The sequence below is a fragment of the Cornus florida genome, unplaced genomic scaffold (assembly GCF_030987335.1).
Source record: "Cornus florida cultivar Cherokee Brave unplaced genomic scaffold, ASM3098733v1 CherokeeBrave_3.0.0_Hap2_Chr11, whole genome shotgun sequence".
Classification (NCBI taxonomy): domain Eukaryota; kingdom Viridiplantae; phylum Streptophyta; class Magnoliopsida; order Cornales; family Cornaceae; genus Cornus; species Cornus florida.
This window is the reverse complement of record NW_026775581.1, coordinates 74189947-74211335: the sequence shown is the minus strand read 5'-3', so window position 1 is coordinate 74211335 and position 21389 is coordinate 74189947. Positions and strand designations below refer to the sequence as shown.

At 32.3% G+C, this 21389-nt stretch overlaps 2 protein-coding genes across 2 annotated transcripts; both read right to left on the bottom strand.

Moving 5' to 3' along the window:
* Positions 1 to 2830: 2830 nt before the first annotated feature.
* LOC132286726 (flowering-promoting factor 1-like) lies at positions 2831 to 3184 on the bottom strand. Its single transcript, XM_059789101.1, has one exon. It carries the CDS (start codon positions 3182 to 3184, stop codon positions 2831 to 2833), a length of 354 nt encoding a protein of 117 aa, XP_059645084.1.
* Positions 3185 to 11687: 8503 nt separating this feature from the next.
* LOC132286670 (flowering-promoting factor 1-like) lies at positions 11688 to 12041 on the bottom strand. Its single transcript, XM_059789031.1, has one exon. The coding sequence runs from the start codon at positions 12039 to 12041 to the stop codon at positions 11688 to 11690; it is 354 nt and encodes a 117-aa protein (XP_059645014.1).
* Positions 12042 to 21389: the final 9348 nt, after the last annotated feature.

The following is a 21389-nucleotide window of genomic DNA, read 5'->3' as shown; positions in this document are numbered from 1 at the left end:
TATCCACTTTCTTTTTCTCAAACTATATATTTTACATCTTTTCATATATATTGTTTGAATTTTAAATTTAAATATTCAAAACTTAAAAAGAATAATTTATACACTTAAATTAGGACGAAAGAAATAATTTATACAAGAGACTATCAACCAAGTGGTATCTGAGTGGAGTGTTTATTCAGATTATCTTAACGATGGCACAAGAAGATTGAACCGGCAACCTTTTTTTGATAGTGTCAAGTCTTTGTTTGAGTTTTGATAGCACGACTACTACAGGGAGCAAGGAATGAAGGAAAAAGGAAGATAGGGAATTTTCTTTCAGACAGATTAGGCCGCGGCCAAATAGAGATAGCCAGGTGTACGTGTGACCCACTATGATGGGTAATGCCATCTGCCTGTCTCTTTTGAGCTAGGGGCATTAGGCCCAAACTAGTAGGGTTCTTATAAAAGAAGGGAGGGTTTCATAGCCTTTTCAAAGAATCACGATCCACTTCACGTGCAAACCATCCACCCTTTGCCTCTTCCGGGACCGCGCAGCTTATCTCCTCCGATCAAAACAGATTCAGAAAAAGTACACAATATTTCTAAATGGATATAGTCATAAAAAATTTTATTTTGTATTAATAACATAGAAATATAGAAATTTTTACTATTTTTATTGACTGAAGTACCACATAATAAATATCCTTAATGCATGTTTGGTTAGGTAGAAGTACCAAAGAAAAAATAAATTGATTTTTGATTAATTTTTTAATAATTTGGTTAAAAGGAAAAAAGAAAATTTTCTTTAAATTAAGTAGATTTAGTTGATTTTCTTCGAAACATGTCCGGTATAAAATACAAGAAAATTTTAGTTTGTCCTGGAACTTGTCATTTAATATTTATGTTTCCTATTATGCCCTTATCATTAGGTGATTCCATGTGTTTATAGGCTTATGATGGATTTGTCCATGACAATAGCTTAAGAAGACGCATTATTGGAAGGAAATTGGCCTCTATGACTATATATTGTGGAAGCAAGCATCTCAAATTAACCTTCCTCAAATGTGAATAATTTAAAAATGAAAATAAGTAATTATATTATTATTTTTAATAATAGAAATTAACAATTGGTTATCTCTAACATAAATTTATTTATTTTTTTAAACTTTGAAATCATAAGGTAATTTTAGTAACTACAATCAAAACACATGTTAGAAACTTGGGCCTGGTTGGTTTGTTACTCAAAAAGAAATTCTTAATAACTCAAAAAATAGAAAATTATTTTTTAGAGAATTATAAAAGTAAGTTCTTTCAAAAACAGACTTTTTATAATTGAGTTTTTAGAAAATTGAATCAAGTAACATTTTTGTACAAATTTGTAATTTTTATTTCTCTCGAAAACTATTTTCTAAGTTAAACACCAAGCACCCTTAATTTTTCTTTCATTCACTCTACTTTATTTCACTTTTCCTTTTCACTGTTACTTTTTATCTAACCAAACGGACCTTGGATTATGGTACAATTTCTTCGATGGAGGGAATTAAGGAACAGCACCCCTTAATTTTTGTTTCTCTTTTGTACTTTTACATGTATATTTAAAATAAGAATTTACAAAGTGCACCCCCACCCCACATCAATACACACACGTACACCCAAATTTTTTGATGCACCTTCACTTACCCAATCAAACTGTTTATAAGATACAAAATACTCTGCCTATTAAACTCAAAAGCCCTAAAATTTACCCTTTCTAAAAATATATCTTCATTTTTTTCCTTTTCTTTTTACTCCTCTTTTCGTTTTTTTTTAGGTAATTTTTATAATTTTTTCGGTAATTAACTCCTTTTTTTTGGGAAATTTTTTAGTGCAACTTGCAGATTGTGATGCCATAGTTCCTTTGTGCGCTGCGATGGTGAAATGATATCGCTTTTAAGTTTTATGTCTCACTCTAAGTCTCTACCCATATATATATACACCACCTTTTTTTCTTCACGTACGATGTTCAGTTGCAGATACATCACATCAATTTCTACACCAGAACAAAACACTTATAAGAAACAAAAAATGAAAGAAAAAAAAAATTTTTGCTTCGTTCTATTACACACGAAATTGAAAATAAAACCTTTTAATTACTGTGTATGCTTGGAGAGATGGTCTGAAGATCCTACATGACACATGTATTTAACAACTTCTTTTTAGTGTTTTATGATATTTTAGTGCCTGCGCGCGCAGGTTAATTAATTGTGAACCTTTTTTTTAACAAATATCTTAGTGTCAGTTGAAGAACACGTTGGGATCGACCATTTGCTGCACCTTCTACATGCATCACTAAAAGGAGAATTCAAGTAGCATTCATGGTTGGATGATATGGCAGAGAGTGGATAATTGTCAAAGTAGATGGTAAGAGTTTAAGTACTCGTATGACAAAGTAAGTGTGTAATTAGGGTGTGTTTCTTGATATAAAATAATAATAATAATAATAATAATAATAAAATAAAATTTGGATCATAACTCATAATATCCACAATTCATAAACTGAAATAAAGTTCCATGGCATTGATTTATTATAGTATGAAACAAAGCCATATTGATGAACTTACAAAACATTGCAATACCTTAACGTCATAATTAAACACACCAACTCTCCCTCTTTATTCTATATATATATATATATATATATATATATAGGATAATTATTTGCTGTCCAAAACTCTGAACAGCTTATCATGACTCATTTATATAGACTATAGAGTCATTTATAGAGACTAGTAAAATCAGACAATCATAACATATTGCATGCATGCACTAGAGAATAGGAGGAGAGTCATTAATTAGCGCGAGACTAATACGCTCATATGTCACGGACGTGAAAGACATCCGGGTTTTTGACAACAATGTCATACATGTGAACAGAGCTGAACCTGGAGAAGTCTCTAGGAAGAGAGATTAGGTCAATGGAAGATTGCTTGTGGAATTGCAGGAGGTTGGGATCGCTGGCACGACCGGAGTACCTCTCCCATCCCAATCCCCCCAGAATTTGCTCGAGTGAGGCGTACGAGGACACCACCTCACCCGTGGGTAAGTGCACTAAAACCTTTCTTCGACTGGAGGTACCTTGCCTTCCATCATTGTGCTGATTCGCTCTCGGATTTTCGTTAAAGCGAATCACAGTACCCTTATCCTTGAACTTCAAAACTCCAGACATTTTCTCTTTTGTATATAATTTGGATTTTGGGGGAGGTTAGCAATATATGTTGTATGCTTTGTTGTGATGACAGAGGTGGGTATTCGAAAAAGAAGAAGAAGAAGAGGAATGGGTTGGTGAAGAAAGGGGAGGGTGGAAGAGGGTATATATATGTTTCAAAGAACAGATAAAACGGGAGTGACATGCATACTGATATGCGCAATATTGGACCAAAAAAAGGAGAGTGATGATATCATGATAGGCATCTATGTTTGGCTTTGGGTGTATAATCTATTAATCATGGGTCCTATTTGGTTGAGATTAGGGAGAACATGGATGTCCTTTGTGGGGTCTAAGGAGAATCTGTGTCTCTACCAGAAACTTGAGCTCTTTGAATCACACTGTTCTTCATATCATTTTCCTACATTGACTTGTAAAAAAATTACATTCCAATGTAAAATCAGGACATGTTAGTCCCCACTGATGTCACGTGTGTTAAGAGGATTTGGAACTCGGTGTGGTAGCTACTAGTGCTGAACATTTATTATGCACGGTTGTGGCCTATAAAACACATAGATTGGTCCTTCTGAATAGGATGTGATTGTAATAGTTTGTGTCTAGGAAGGGAAAAGTAGCATTTGTTTGGATAAAAGGAAAGTAATTTACTTAAAATATGAAGAAATTTTTTTTTGTAACTAAACCAAATGATTACGGAGTAGTTTATATAAAACAGGAGATAACTATCATAAAAAATTAAATATTAAATGGGTAAAATATCACTTATATATATATATATATATATTTTTAAAGTTATTAAAATTGTGATCCCATATAAAAGTATAGAGTGTTGTAAAGTAATAAAGGATTCTAGAACATTGAAGTGTTCGTAGAAACAAACAGTTTGGAAAGATAGAGATTTTATATATTAAGTAAAAAATTCTAATAACTAAATCTTAGCCGTTGTAATGTATCATAGATGTAGAGTAAGAAAGAGAATACCTGTATATAAGTAAGAGTGACATTTGTAACACTGATGAGCTAGTGAAATAAGCGAAAATCTATAAAATGCTTAAGTTTTGATGGTTTAAAAATAATAAATACGTCAATAATTTTGTGTTTCTTTCAAATATTTTATAAAAGTGTACTTAATATGTGTATAATCCACTAAAAAGACGCTGTATATAAATCAAAAAAGACATCAAATTTAAAAAGCACGCGCTTCTATGGACCACCAAAATCCACAAGGGCATACGTGCTAATTAGCAAGAAGCGCAAGAGCGACCACCAACAACCTCAAAAGAAACTAGATTGACTGCTATGGCTATAAACCTACATTCTCTTTTTGTCTATCTTTTAGGTCCTATATCTTGAAACAGTACGTGTCATTGATCACATGTTATCACATGCATAACGTGGTCCTATGTTGTCCCAAGAATTTTGGAAAATCTTACTTTCAACAACTGTCGGCTTAATATAATTTGACCATTTAGTGAAATATGTTTTAATTCTGAATATATTTTAATGGGTTAAGTACAAAGAATACCTAAACTATTGTCTTTTGCAAATAACCCTGAACTAAAAACCGTCCTAAACTATTAATTTGTTTCAATTAAGAACAAATATTTTGCAAAAGACTATTTTACCCTTTTTTATTAAAATTTGTATTTCTTATTAAATTATTTTTATTATCTTTTTTTTTATGTAAAAATTAATTATACTATTTACTTTAATTTTATTATTAGTATCAATTTATCATAAATAAAAAAAAAATAAATAGATTTGTAACTATCATTTTCTAAATTGATTAACTTATTATTAAAACTTTATTATTTATAATAAAACGTATTATAACAAATTTAAACATTTTTATCGTAAAAAATACCATCTTTTTCATACAATTTATTGATTAAAAATTAATAAAATACTTTTGAAAAAAATACCTTCTTTTCATATAATATATTCATTAAAAAACTAAAAAAAATAATTAATTTTTTTTTAAAAAAAATCTACTAAAATTTTTTAGTTAAATAATTAATTTAAAAAATTAAAGATAAATGTATGCAAATTTAATGGAAAATATCTCATCAAATTAGTATGAATTTTTTCATAATTTATTTAGATAAGAAAAATATATTAAATGTAATTCAATTAGAAGGGGCATTATGGTCATTTAATAAAATATAGTATAGTCCTTGAAGTATGTTGCAATAAAATGAGATAGTTTAAGGGGTTTTATGCACAAAATATAGTTTAAGGGGTTTTATGCACAAAATATAGTTCAAGGGGGTTATTTGCAAATTCAAACATAGTTCAACAGAGTTTTTTGCACTTTACCCTATATTAATATCAAATAATAATTTTTATTTTTTACTTAAAAATTAACATTTTTATTAATAATTAGATTGTTTTATTTAAATGTATCTTAAAATCATCTTTTATTTTAATCTTTCTTGTGACATAATTAATGAACGTTTAATTTTGTATTTAAGGGCGCCCACTTGATAGGAAGTGTTGAACCTGAAAATACTACGAAGGTTAAATTTGTCTTTCACCAATACCCCAGCCACATTTGTGGGCATAAATGCGTTGTATTCATCATAATATATAAGATTTCAGTCAGCCTAACTCATTTTTAGGGTATTATTGTTTTTTTTTTTTTTTTTTCACACCTGTTATTTCTATAGGAATATAGTGGGCCGATGGTATATGTTTAATTCTAAATTTAAGGATGCCCATTTCTCTGTGAAATTTCTCAACTCCGTGGACCTTGCCCAAGTTTTGGGTGAACCACATAAATCTGTGTTCCTGGTGTTCCTTGTTCTATTTTTTGTGATTTTTCACAACTAGTATCAAAACTTCATGTTCAAGCGGCAATGATGGGTACAAAAGAAGGAAAGATCAAGATTGAAAAGTTCAATGTCACAAACTTTAGGTTCTATATGTATCAAAAGAACATGTATCGGTCTCTTTTTGGAATGAAATTAAAAGGGATGAAAGACAAATGAGGTCATTCTTAATTCACAAGTACGTGTTTGAGGTTATTCAATTAACACTATCTCAGAATGTTGCCTTTAATATAACGAAAGAGAAGACAACATCAAGTTCGATGGCATCCCTTAAGAAAATGTATAAGAAACTCTCTGCACTCAACAAGGTATATTTGATGCAGCAGTAATTCAACCTAAGGATGTCAAAAAACGCGTTAATGGTTGAACATTGGAATGAGAAATCAAATTTGATGACAAGATTAAGGAACAATCTTTTTGTCTTCTTTGCCAAAAAGTTGGAACGGTTTATGATGGTGAGCAATCCTTTAGCAAAAAAGAAGTTGAAGTTTAAAAATTTTCTGGACTTGAATCTGAGTGAAGAAAATTGCAAGGGAAACGAATGAATCATTTAGACCTGTTCAAAATACCACAAACAATGAAAGAACATCAAAATGATCAAGCTGAGACCATAATAAATTGAAATTCAAAAATACGAGTAAGTTGAGATTGAGATCAGGAAAACTTCCTAACGATTATTGGAACTGTGGAAATAAAGAACATTTAAAGAAATATTGTTGGGCACCAAAGAAGAAGTACAAGGAAAATAGGAAGTTGTAAACATCGCCACAAAAAGGCTGTTGATTTTGAGCATATATAGTTCAGTTGAGTTTAAGGGTTCTGAACTTAACCGTATCTTTTCAGTCTACCCTACATCAAGAAAAATGGAGAACTATATATGTTAGCGGTGATTTTGAGAAGGTTTTTTATAGGCATGTAAATGAATTAGATTCAAACTAGATCATAATCGATCGGATCCAAATCCAATAATCATAATAGGCATTCCGATCTGATTCAATAATCCGACGAATTTTTACTTAATGAATCTATATCTAATATTTAGTTTATCAGATGTTCAATTCGATAATCCGATCCGAGATTAAAACTACACACTTGCACAATTCAACAAACAATTATCTCATCTTCATTCACTTGCCTATATTTACATAATACATATCCATAAAAATACAAGGACAAACAAAAAAATTTTTTGTTGGTACTCTTTAAAGAAATTAAACAACAAATTTACCCCATTTCATTTAGGTTTCAATCATACCAAGAAGTCCATTACATATTAGAAATTGTTAAAAATTGAATAAGAATATTGACAAAAAAGAAGCGTTAGATGTCATGAATTTTACCTGTATTTGTTACCTATATTAGGTTCTTGTCTAAATACTTTTATAGAGTCATGATTGGACCAAAACACCTCCAAAAATTATATATCTAAAATGAATATGTCGAGCATCATAGCCATCGGAAATAACATATCCCTCAAGTTTTCACAAAAGTAAACTTTAGAAGAATAAACAAGTCATTATATGAAACCTCAAAACCAAAGATAACTAAATATATAATTAAACTTAAGTACAATCTAAAATAAAATGCAACTGTGCTTATAAGCTACTTATGCCATAACAAATGTTGATTACGAAAAAGCAATTAAGCAAGGTTACCAAAAACGAAAATTATTCCACTTCAACTTCTTTCAAAAATTGACATTTCATGTTGTCCATATGTCCTACAATAAAATTTTAGAATGTTAGTTTAGGCTCAAATATGTTAAATATTATATTAACATTACTTTAAATAATTGTAACTTCCATACATTATCCAAATACTTTTTTTCTTTTCTTTTTGAGATGGAAGCCAATACTTTTGTAAACATCAAAGCCTCTATAATTTCTAAAAGTAAGGAACCACGTGGTTCATCATTCACTCTACCTCCTACGTTAAATGTTGCATCAAATGGCACGGTAGTTGCTAGAATAGCCAAAACATCGCAAGCTATTCTTGCTAAAGTAAGAAGTTTAGTACTATTCACTTTTCATCAATTCTTAAATTTGAAATTTTCATTTCTTGAAAATGGTGACTTTTCCAAATATTGCTCTAATTCTAACTTCTGATGCATAAGTATATTAGAAGACCACACAAATACCATGCATTAAACCCATCCGTTTTGTTATCTTTAGAAGCCTCACAAATATTATACAACTAAGTAGAACCATTATCTCTTTAAACACAATGAATTGATTCTGATTAAGGAAAATCAACTTAATACTAATTAAAAACAAATAAAAAAGAGCACTGTGAACTCTTTAAACATATTTACTAATATCATCGATCACCATAGAGCATTTCATAATAATATTCCACCGTTAGCTTGAATTTTGGATTAAAGATAACAATTGCTAACACCAAGCTAGCACACTCCTTCCAGGTGGGCCTCTATGCACTAGCTAGATTCACAGCAAATCTACTAGCTGTGGGTGGATTTACTGAAGGAACAATAGTGGACAATTTCATTGTTAACAACAATTGGGTTTTTCTCACTATCCTCACCAATGCCATTCCTGAATTGCTCAATATACCTACACTATGCTCATCTAGAAGTGACACTAAGAAGTGGATACCTTTTCCTACTAGCCTATATTCATTCAACCACACAGTTACACACTTAATAGGTGAGCTTCCAACTGTCCCATGGCACAATCTAGTTTGGCATTCTCCAACCATACCAAGAATGAAATTCAATCTTTGGTTGGCTGCCTAATCCAAATTGCCAACCCTTGACAGCAAATCAATGGCCAAGCATCACAACATATGTTCTCTGTGTAACATGTCAATTGATTCTCATGACCACCTATTCTTTAATTGCTCTTTCATCTCCCCTTTACGGCGTTTTATCAAATACAAATGCAACATTCATACAACAATTAAGAATTGGGATAATCTAGTATAGTGGACAAGCAACTAGTGGAAAGCAAACAACCCTACAAATCTACACAGGAAATTGGGCTTATCTGTTTTAGTGTATTATACCTGGGAAGAGAGGAATGCCAGAATTTTCAGAGGTCAGAAAGCTTCGCAGAGGGTTGTCTATGCCAAGATCTCCTCCACCATTGCTGTTATTCTAAAGCTAGGCTATCTTAGGCATTGCTCTTCATCTGGATCAATTCTCATGGATTGGAACATCTCCCCGTCTTCTTGCAGACCTCCTCCACGACCTCCAGATTGAGTTTATGGCTACCACACTGGCGAGTTACGGGTGCACAAGTCCCACATCGCCTAGGTAAAGGAAAGGTGAAGTGTTTATATGTAAGTGCATCATCTCCAATTGGTATGGGGCCTTTGGCTCAGTCCCAAAGCGGACAATATCATACCATGTGGTGGAGTGAGTCGTTACAAATGGTATCAGAGCCTGACCCAGCCGGAAGTGTACCGACGGGGACGTCGGGCCTCCAAGGGGGGTGGATTGTGATGACCCTGTGGGCGGGTGTGCCGTGGGCGAGTGCGAGAGACACTGTTAGGCTACCACACTGGCGAGTTACGGGTGCACAGTCCCACATCGCCTGAATAGAGGAAATGTGAAGTGCTTATATGTAAGTGTATCACCTCCAATTGGTATGAGGCCTTTTAGGGTGAAGCCCAAGAACAAAATCGTGCGGGCTCAGGCCCAAAGCGGACAATATCATACCATGTGGTGGAGTGGGTCGTTACAGCATAGCCGTATCTTCGATGTCACTGGACTGAATTAATGGCCTACATTAATGGCCTCATGCCGTTACTGGTAGTTATTCTTTTTTCGGGTTTGGATTTGTTTCCTTGGTTGGGCTGGTTTTGTTTTGTAGCCTTTGTCACAGGCTTTGGGCTTGCTATGTCTTTACTTTCCTTTTTGGGCCTAAGGCCCTCTTGTAAATTTTATTTAATCTATAAAAATTGCTTTAATTTTCAAAAAAAAAAAAAAAAAAAAAACCCTTTGAGGTCACTACAGTGTTTTAATGAATAAAAATTAAATCTTTGAATGAAAATAAAAATTTTGAATTAAACTTATTCAAGTTTTTTTGGACAAATTTCTCACCATTGTATCATTAATATTTGCATTCTCAACCATAATAGAAATAACATTTTATTAATATTTTGATATGAAATTATATATGTGATGTACCTAAAAAGAGGTTTCTATCATGGAAACAATCTATCTACTTATAAACAATTTTTAGCCGCAGCCAAATGGAGATAGCCAGGTGTACGTGGGAACCACCACGATTGGGTTCTGCACTTACCTGTCTCTATCAAGCTAGCTAGGGCTAATAGGCCCAAGATAGTAGGGTTCTTATTTAAAAAAAAAAAAAAGGAAGGTTTCATAGCCTTTGCAAAGAATCACGATCCACTTCACGTGCAAAACCATCTACCCTTTGCCTCTGCTGGGACCGCGCAGCTTCATCTGATCGAATCAAAACAGATTCATTACTAGAACCTCAACAGTCACTCTATCAGTCTCTCAAACACTAGAAAAGAGTATTTACATGTGATATTTCGGTTAATATTTTCAATTCAGTGTTTTCAAATAAAACATTATTAAAGCATTGTATAATTTTTTTAAAAATAAGTATAGATCATATGGTATTAATGTCAGTGATATAGTGCCCTGACAAATATATTTTTATTTACTAAGATTTAATTATATAATTGGGATACCAGGTGAAATGGTATCACTTTTATGTCTTTTTCTTCTTCTTTTTTCCTTTCTTTTTTAGCATAATTATGCACTCTCCTATATATATGTATATATATACAGTGCACCACCTTTTTCTCTTCAGGTACAATGTTCAGATACATCACAACAATTTATACATGAGAACAAAGCACTGTTAAAAGAAAAAAGTGAAAAAAGAATTGGCATCACAACAATTTATACATCAGAACAAAACAAAAAAAATGAAAAAAAAATTTTGGTTGGTTCTTTTACGCAGGCTTGAAAATAAAAAAAATTAATTAGTACCTGCAGTTTGCAGAGATAGTCTGAAGATCCTGACACGTGTATTTCACAACAACTTAATTTTTAGTGTTTGATAATATTTTAGTACCTGCAGTTTGATTAATTGTGAAATACATTTTTTTTTTTTTTTTCAATATTGTAGTATCAGGTCAAGAACACACTGGGATCGTTTGCTGCACCTTCTACATGCATCACTAAAAGGAGAACTCAAGTAGTGCTCATGGTCGGATGACATGGCAGAGAGTGGATGATTGCCAAAGTGGTTGGTGGAGGTTCGAGTCCTCATTTGGGCAAAGTGGGTGTGTAAATGGTGTGCATTTCTTGCTAATAAATAAATAAATAAATACTGTAAACTGGATCAGAAGGCTCATAGCTAGTATCCACAATTCATAAACTGAAATAAAGTTCCATGGCATTGATTTCTTATTGTATGAAACAAAGCAATATTGATGAACTTACAAAACGTTACAATACCTTAACGTCATAATTAAACACACCATCTCTCCCTCTCTTTATTCCATATATATATATATAGGATAATTATTTGCTGTCCAAAACTCTGAACAGCTTATCATGACTCATATATACAGAGTCATTTCTAAACACTAGTAAAATCAGAGAATAATATAACATATTGCATGCATGCACGCACTAGAGAATAGGAGGAGAGTCATTAATTAGTGCGAGACTAATGCGCTCACATGTCACGGACGTGAAAGACATTAGGGTTTTTGACAACAATGTCATACATGTGAACAGAGCTGAACCTGGAGAAGTCTCTAGGAAGAGAGATTAGGTCAATGGAAGATTGCTTGTGGAATTGCAGGAGGTTGGGATTGCTGGCACGGCCGGAGTACCTCTCCCATCCCAATCCCCCTAGAATTTGCTCGAGTGAGGCGTATGAGGACACCACCTCACCCGTGGGTAAGTGCACTAAAACCTTTCTTTGACTGGAGGTACCTTGCCTTCCATCATTGTGCTGATTCGCTCTCGGATTTTCGTTAAAGCGAATCACAGTAACCTTATCATTGAACTTCAAAACTCCAGACATTTTCTTTTTTGTAAATAATTTGTATTTCGGGGGAGGTTAGAAATATATTTTGTATGCTTTGTTGGGATGATGATGGTGGGTTTTGGAAGAAGAAGAAGAGGAGTGGGTTGGTGAAGAAAGGGGAGGGTGGAAGGGTGTATATATATGTTTCAAAAAACTGATAAAACAGGAGTGACATACTGATATCGGTAATATTGGACCAAAAAAGGAGAGTGATGATATCATGATAGGCATATCTATGTTTGGCTTTGGGTGTATAATCTATTAATCATGGGTCCTATTTGGTTGAGATTAGGGAGAACATGGATGTCCTTTGTGGGGTCTAAGGAGAATCTGTGTCTCTACCAGAAACTTGAGAGCTTTGGATCACACTATTCTATATATCCTTTTCCTAGCTTGACGTACTTCAAAAAAAAAATTACATTCCAATGTAAAATCAACAAGATATGTTAGTCCCCACTGTTGTCACGTGTGTGTCCATGTGAACTCAAATCAATAAGGTCATTTGTTTTATATGCATATATGTAGGAGGGTTTGGAACTCGTGGTGTGGTAGCTACTAGTTCTGAACATTTATGCATTAATTGTCGCCTATAAAACCAACCCATAGATTGGTCCTTTTGAATAGGATGTGATTGTAATAGTTTGTGTATAGGAAGTAAAAAGTAGCATTTGTTTGGATAAAAGGAATGTAATTTACTTAAAATATGAAGAAAAAAAATCAAGTAAACCAAATGATTAGTTTATTTTAAACAGGAGATAATTATCATAGAAAATAAAATAAATGGGTAATAGTTCAGTAAGTACAAGCTCTTTTCTTAAAGGGAAGGATTCAAGTATTATATTTGTTTGTTTAAATTTTTAATTAAAAATATGATCACTTATATATTTTTTTTAAAAAAATTATTAAAAATGTGACCACATATATATTATTTTTCTTCAAATAATAGGAAAGTATAAAGTGTTGTAAAAGTAATTATGAAGGATTCTAGAACATTGAAGTGTTTGTAGAAACTAACAGTTTGGAGAAAAGTTTAGAAAGATAGAGATTTTGAAAACATGTATATATTAAGTGGAGAATTCTAACTAAATCTTAACCATTGAATGTAAAATATTATAGTTGTAAAGTAAGAAGGAGAATAATTGTATATTAGTAGGGGTGACATTTGTAACACACATGAGTGAGTGAAATAAGCGAAAGTCAATAAAATGCCTACGTTTTGATAGTTTAAAAAGAATAAAACACGTCAGATTTTTTTAGTTAAAAAATACCTCAGATTTGTAAGTTAGTTTATTTACGACCTAAACTCTATCTTTCATATATTTATCCAAATCTACGTAATATATATTTCATAATCCACTCAAAATGGGACTCTGTATAAATAAATAAAAAAAGGTATCAAATCTAAAGGGCACGCACTTACTATGGACCACCAAAGCCCAAAAGAAACTAGCTAGATCGACGACTACTATAGCTATAAACCTATATTCACTCTTTTTTTTCCTATCTTTTAGGTCCCGTATTTTGAAACAGTATCATTGATCACATGTTATCACATGCACTGGTCGTATCTTTCATATTGTGTCCCACGATTAAGCAAAATTTTGAAAATCTTAGTTTTAACAACGGTCCGCCTAATATAATTTGATGATTTTAGTGAAAAATGTTTTAATCCTTAATATATTAATATTAAATAATAATTTTTATTTGTTACTTAAAAATTAACTTTTTTATTAATAATTAGATTTTTGTATTTAAGCATATATTAAAAATCATCTTTCATTTTAATCTTTCTTGTGAGATAATGAAAGTTTAATTTTTTATTTGAGGGCACACAATAGATAAGAACTACAGAATCTGATAATACTGCAAAGGTTAATTTTGTCTTTCACCACTACCCTAGCCACATTTGTGGACATAAATTCGTTGTATCCATCGCAATAAGATTTTGGTCAGCCTAACTCATTTTTAGGGTATTATTGTATTTTTTCACACTTGTTATTTCTATAGGAATATAAGTGGGCCGATAGTATTATATTTCTAAATTTTATGGTGCCCGTTTCTCTGTGAAATTTCTCAACTCCATGGACCTTGCCCAGGTTTTGGGTTAACCACATAAATTTGTGTTCCATGTTCTATTTTTCTGTGATTTTTCACAACAATTAGTATCAAAGCTTCTTGTTCGAGTGTCAACAATGGGTACAAAAGAAGGAAAGATCAAGATTGAAAAGTTCAATGGGACAAACTTTAGGTTCTATATGTATCAAAAGAACATGTATCACTCTCTTTTTGGAATGAAATTAGAACAGATGAAAGATAGATTAGGTCATTCTTAATTGACAAGTGTTTGGGGATATTCGATTAACATACCATCCCACAAAGTCGCCTTTAATATAACGAAAGAGAAGACAACATCAAGTTCCATGGCATGTAACCCTTAAGAATATGTATAAAAAAACTCTCCGCACTCAACAAGGTACATTTGATGCGGCGGTTATTCAACCTAAAGATGTCAAAAGGCGCATTAATGGTTGAACATTGGAATGAGAAATCAAATTTAATGACAAGATTGGGGAGCGATCTTTTTGTCCGGCCTCTTTGCCAAAAAGCTGGAACCGTTTATGATGGTGAGCAATCCTTTAGTAAAAAAGAAGTTGAAGTTTAATGTCTGGACTTGAATTTTAGTAAAAATTTTTGGAAGTTAAACGAGTGAATCATTTGGATTTGCTCAAAATACCAGAAACAATGAAAAAACATCAAAATGATTAAGTTGAGACTGTAATAAATTGAAATTCAAAAATATGAGTAAGTTGAGATTGAGATCAGGAAAACTTCTTAACGATTATTGAAACTGTGGAAATAAATTACATTTAAAGAGATATTGTTTGGCACCGATGAAGAAGTACAAAGGAAAATAGGAAGTTGTAAACATTGGCACAAAAAAGCTGTTGATGCTCTGATTTTGAGCATATATAGTTCGGTTGAGTTATGAGTTCTGGACTTGGGTGCATCTTTTCACTCTGCCCTACATCAAGAAATCATGGAGAACTATGTTAGCAGTGATTTTAAGAAGGTTTTCTATACACGTGTATACGAATTAGATTCAGACCAAATCATGATTGGTCGGATTCTGTGATACCATTCGATTCCGGAACACGGGGTTGATCGGGTTCACGCACGACACCAAGGGATATAATCAATCAATTAAGATAATAAACAAACACGGATTACAAAAGATAAATAAAGAATAAATGATAAAGTTGAAAAGGGACTAATATTAAATTCTCCAAAACAATATTCTAAATAAAATAATCCTCCAAATACTCTGATACCAATAATCCTTTATATTACAATTCGGAAATCCATAATGTGGACCCCTAATAAAAACCCAACTAAAACAATAACTGAACTAAAACTAAATCCAAAGTCTGAAAGTATAAAGTAGAATCTTACGTAGATAATCAGAAGAGTGATGAAGACTAGTCTTTACTCTGCACGAACAATCTCTACACATAATGAACACCTGAAAACAATAGTGGGTTAGGCTCACGAACAAGTTCTACTCTAATACATCCCAAACAGAGACCCGATATACATATGCATCCTAGTCAACTCATACAGTAACTGCATGGTCCGTATATATATAAATACACACTAAAGGACTCTTACTGGACTATAGGGCGGCATCAACTGGATAGTAATCAACATGCAAAACGCACACATAGTGGGCATAAGTACCATGATCTATCAGGGCACACAACTATCCACTATATCTAGCTATGCATACCAGGCAATATACGTTCTCTAACCACTGATCCTGAGAACTCAAGATCGTATTGTGGCGCGCGCGCGCGCACACACACACACACACACACATATATATATATATCCTATCTAAAACATAAAATAAACTATCTGCCGTAATCTTTCAATGGCTTGTCATCCGGCCACATAGTTCTATGACCTGACATGAATAGATAAGACTTAACTTATTAGCCAGTCCATCCATGATATGCCCCCATATCCTGATAATGGTACATTAATAATCCATAACGAAACAATAGTTTCCACACAATCCAATAATTGATGCAAACATATATATATACATCAAATAATTCAGAAGTAAAACATGATATAACTCATATAGATATCCAATACATTTATTTAAGCAATTTAAATAGTACGCAGTTAACTTACATCACAAGTAATTAACCTACATCTCAATTAAATCATATAAGCATCCACAGTCAAGATTAAAATTATTAAAATAATCTTTTGTAATTGTTACACAATTTTAATCCAAATAATTATCTATTTAAACAACTTAGAAGTTATTTAAAATCCCATATTATCCAAATCCTTAGCATATTAATATATATTATGTCTTCTAGAAATTAATCATATCCATTTAAACAATTAAACTTGATTTAAAACATCCTATAGTAGTATTAAAACTCAAAACCCGAAAATCCAAGTCCCAAGCCAACTGAGTCGACTCATTCCAGAATGAGTCGGCTGAGTGGCCAATTGAGTCGACTCGTTCAGAACTAATTCGTCTTATTCGCCAATCAAGTCAACTCAGTTTCCAACTGAGTTGACTCCTTCAGAATTAAGTCGACTTAGTTGAAAATTAAATCAACTCGTTCTAACTGCGAGTCGTTTTCTTCGTCTTCAGCCTATGTTTTTCGTCCAACTTCCATTGTTAAGGGTCCTAACCTTTGAATTTATGTTCCAGAATGTCCAACCCAATAATTAATTTAAAGCTTTTAAATATGATTACATCAATTTAAAACACAATTCATGCATCAAATCATGCAAGTTATATATAAACTCGATCATAACCATACAATCATACATTGTTCTAGACCGATTTTATCATGCAAAGTGGTTCATTAATTATGTTTAATTATCCTAGAATTAACCTAGGTATGTATAGAACACGTGGTCAAAGGATAAGAGTTAGAATAATAGCTTGCTTCAAGGTTTCGGATTGAAAACCTTATCTTCTTCTTTTCCAATCTACCCTCTGTTTTCCGACAACCTTTGGTTGCCTTCACAGTCCTCTATTGCTCCTAGTCCAACCCACGAACATCCATTCTTCCCCCTTTGGGTTCGGCCTTCCCTCATTGGCCGACCTTTTTTTCCTTCCTCTCTCGATTTCTCTCCTCTTCTCTTTGCCGAGATCTCTCTCTCCTCTATTTATGTCTGCGTGAATAGGGTTTGCCAACCCTATTACAAACATACTATGTGTATATATATATATACTACGTAAATCCTAATCCCTTCCCAACTCTAGTTAGTTGGACAAAAAAAAAGAAAAATAAAATAAAATAAATAAATATAGTAATAATATTAATATCTAAAACTAACTATATATATATATATACACACACACACACACACATACTCATCAATATATGTATATATCCACAACTCATATCCATGGGTCATAATCATATCCATCTAGGCTTTCTATCCAAGTAGTCCATGTGACCCATTTGGTTTGTCCATTACTACTATTCAAATTTATCCTTTTAAATTGAGAAAAATATAGAATAAAACACATAAATTATTTAAACCTAACAATTAAATACAAATCAATACACATCACTTAAACAAACATCCAAATAGAGCACATAATTCATATAACAAATAAATCAAATAAACAAATAAACAAATAGCTAGCCACATAAAAAATTTTAAATGCAATAAAAATAAATAAATAAATGCCAATTATATCCTTTGAATATTAGGGGTATTACAGATCCACATCCACTTACCATAATAGGCATTTTGATCTGATTCAATGATCCGATGAATTTTTACATAATGAATCTATATCTGATATTTAGTTTATCAGATGTTCGATTCGATAATCCGATCCGAGATTAAAACTATACACTCGTAGAATTCAACAAACATTATCTCAACTTCATTCATTTGCCTATATTTAAATAATACATAACCATAGAAATATAAGGACGAACAAAAAATTATTTTGTTGATACTCCTTAAAGAAATTAAACAACAAATTTACCCCATTTCATTTAAGTTCCAATCATACCAAGAAGTCCATAACATACTATAAATTGTTAAGAATTGAATAAGAATATTGACATAAAAGAAGTGCTAGATGTCATGAATTTTACCTGTATTGATTACCCACATTAGGTTATTGTCTAAATACTTGTCTAGGGTCATGATTAGACCAAAACACCTCCAAAAATTATCTAAAATGAATATGTCGAGCATCATATATAGTCATCGAAAATAACAAATCCCACAAGTTTTCATAAAAGTAAACATTAGAAGAATAAACAAGTCATTACCTCAAAATCAAAGATAACTAAATAAATAAAAGTAAAAAACTCAAGTACAATCTAAAATAAAATGCAACTGTCTACAAGCTACTTATGTTGTAACAAATGTTGATTATTAAAAAGCAATTAAGCACGGTTACCAAAAACAAAAGTTATTCCACTTCAACTTCTTTCAAAAATTGATATTTCATGTATGTTGTCCATATGCCCTGCAATAAAATTTTAGAATGTTAGTTTAGGCTCAAATATGTTAAATATTATATTAACATTTTAATATAAAAAAAAAATTAAATAAATGTAACTTCCTTACATTATCCAAATACAATTTTTTTTTTTTTCTTTTTGATATGGAAGCCAACATCAAAGCCTCTATAATTTTTGGAAGTAAAGAACCATGTGGTTCATCATTCACTTTACCTCCTACATTAAATGTTGCCTCAAATGCCACGGTAGTTGCTGGAATAGCCAAAACGTCGCGAGCTATTCTTGCTAAAGCAAGAAGTTTAGTACTATTCACTTTCACCAATTATTAAATTTGAAATTTGAAATTTTTATTTCTTGAAAACAGTGACTTTTCCAAATATTGCTCTAATTCTAACTTCTGATAAGTAAGGATATTAGAAGACCACTGTTGCCCAAGTATTGACTCTAGAGGGGGGGGTGAATAGAGTCTATGGCAAACAATGGCCAATTTTCGGATTTACAAATTTTACTTAACACCCTCTAACAATTATGCAATAATCAAGATATGGATATAAGTAATTAATAACATAAATGTAAAGGGGATAAGGGAAAAAGATTGCAAACATTCACACGGTGATTTTAGCGAGGTTCGGAAACTCCTACTCCTCGGCTCAAGACCCCTCTTGAGACTTCCCAATCCACTATGGCACCTCCTTACAGGTGGAGAGCAAACATTTACATGAAACAACTCCTTACTTCACTTTGCTAAGAGACAACCACTCTTAGTCTTCCTTTGAGTCATACCAACCCTTACAACTATGAAGCTAGCTTGCTTCTTCTTCCTTGGGCCACACCAGCCCTTACAAATTGAAAATCAAATTTGTTGCATACAAGTATATCTCTCAAAGATTGATATGCAAATCAAAGCTCACAACTTTCAGCTCACTCTAGAGTATATATATGAATAGATTGAAGCTCAAGACTATATGAATGATATGGGATGAGGGTGTATGATATAAAATGAAGAACAAAAACTCTTTGGATGCTATATAATGTTTCTCAATGGTAGCAACACTTAATCCCGAAGTCCCCTTACTCTATTTATAGAATTTCAGCAGCTAATTCAAAAATAAAGCTGTTATGCACACTGCCTGAGAGGAAATAGCTGTTTGAGTTTGAATCTGCGCAGGTTCGGTTGACCGAAATGAAACACCATTGTGTTTTGGTAGACCGAAATAATTTTAAGGTTGGTTATCATCCTCAGTATCTCTATTTCGGTAGACCGAAGTAAAATCCTTCTTTGTTTCGGTCGTCCAAAATGGTTTAAGGCTCCCCATCAATCTTTATTTTGGTAAGTCGAAATGAAACACCCTTTTGTTTCAGTCGACCGAAATACCTTCAACATTTAATCCAAAACTCTCTATTTGAATCGGTCGTCCGATTCATATTGCTTCTCTATTTCGGTCTGCCGAAATGGAACTGCTGCCTCAAAAGTTTATTCTAAGTTAATAGATTAGACAGTGTTTTAATTTATATGTCCATTTACTTTAAGTTTACAATGTAAATAAGGAAGTACCACCCATTTGGATTCAATAAAAAATACTAGAAAATTGAAATTCAACTAAATCAAAATGTAGAAATTCAGTTTTAGTACAAATTTAGATTTCCTACAGTTTTGGGAAAAATGAATCCGCATGTAGACCAATGTAGACTTGGTCAACAATTCTGATAAAATCAGTTTAGGCTAGTTGAAGTATAAAGAGTTGTTACTGGAAAAAATTATTTTGAAATAATCATTATTTCAAAAATCCATTTATCACACTTAACCAAAAACACAATTTTTCATGACGCGCATTCTGGGGTCCTAATGTCCGTTACCAACTCATGGTAATGAAGGCTTCTCATGCCTTAATTGTTGACCAATATGAATTATATGATTGATGTGCATGGTCTTAGCATTTCTAGCACAAGTGATGAGTTCTTTCAAAGTTTATGCAAGCTTGAACTAACTCACTCTTTAGCAATGACTTCATGTGTAATATATGAATGAATTGCATAATTAGCTAATAGATATAAGAACATATGAATGATGATATGATATGCATGGTCCTATAGAGATGAGCTTCAAATGGATTCATAAATACTTTGACATTGAATCCTAAATACTCACCATCCTATCTACCTTTTTCTTCAAGCTTTGTCCATGATTGTGTAAGCTTTCAGGTAGACTTGCTTCTTCCTTTCTTTGAGTTGCTTTCTTGTTTGTTGTAGTCCAAGCTATCTTTGGATGGACTTTGCATTTACTTCTCTGCAACTTCATGTCTTCTTTGTATCCATTACTTTCTTTGATGTGATCTTGAATAATGGAATACTTGGAATTGACTTTATGATCTTCATTGAGGTCATCATTTGAATGTGAATAATCTATAACACTCAATGTAAACATTAGTTCTTAAACACCATTAATGGTTTGTTATCATCAAAACCTCTAGATTGTCCTTGGATGAAATCATTAAGGTCAACAACCACACAAATACCATGCATCAATTCCATCCATTTTGTTATTTTTAGAAGCCTCACATGTATTATACTACTCATTAGAACCAGTATCTCTTTGAACACAATGAATTGATTATGATTAAGGGGAATCAATTTAATATGAATTAAAAATAAATAAAAAAAGAGCACTGTACATGAACACTTTAAACATATTTACTAATATCATCACCATAAAGCATGCCATAATAATATTCCACCGTTAGCTTGAATTTTGGATTAAAGATAACAATTGCTAACACCTAGCTAGCACACTCCTTCTAATATTCATCAACCTTTATTTTCAATA

What these genes read in the sequence shown, in the direction of transcription:
- LOC132286726 (XM_059789101.1), bottom strand. Translation starts at nt 3,184, where the DNA reads ATGTCTGGAGTTTTGAAGTTCAAGGATAAGGGTACTGTGATTCGCTTT.
- LOC132286670 (XM_059789031.1), bottom strand. Translation starts at nt 12,041, where the DNA reads ATGTCTGGAGTTTTGAAGTTCAATGATAAGGTTACTGTGATTCGCTTT.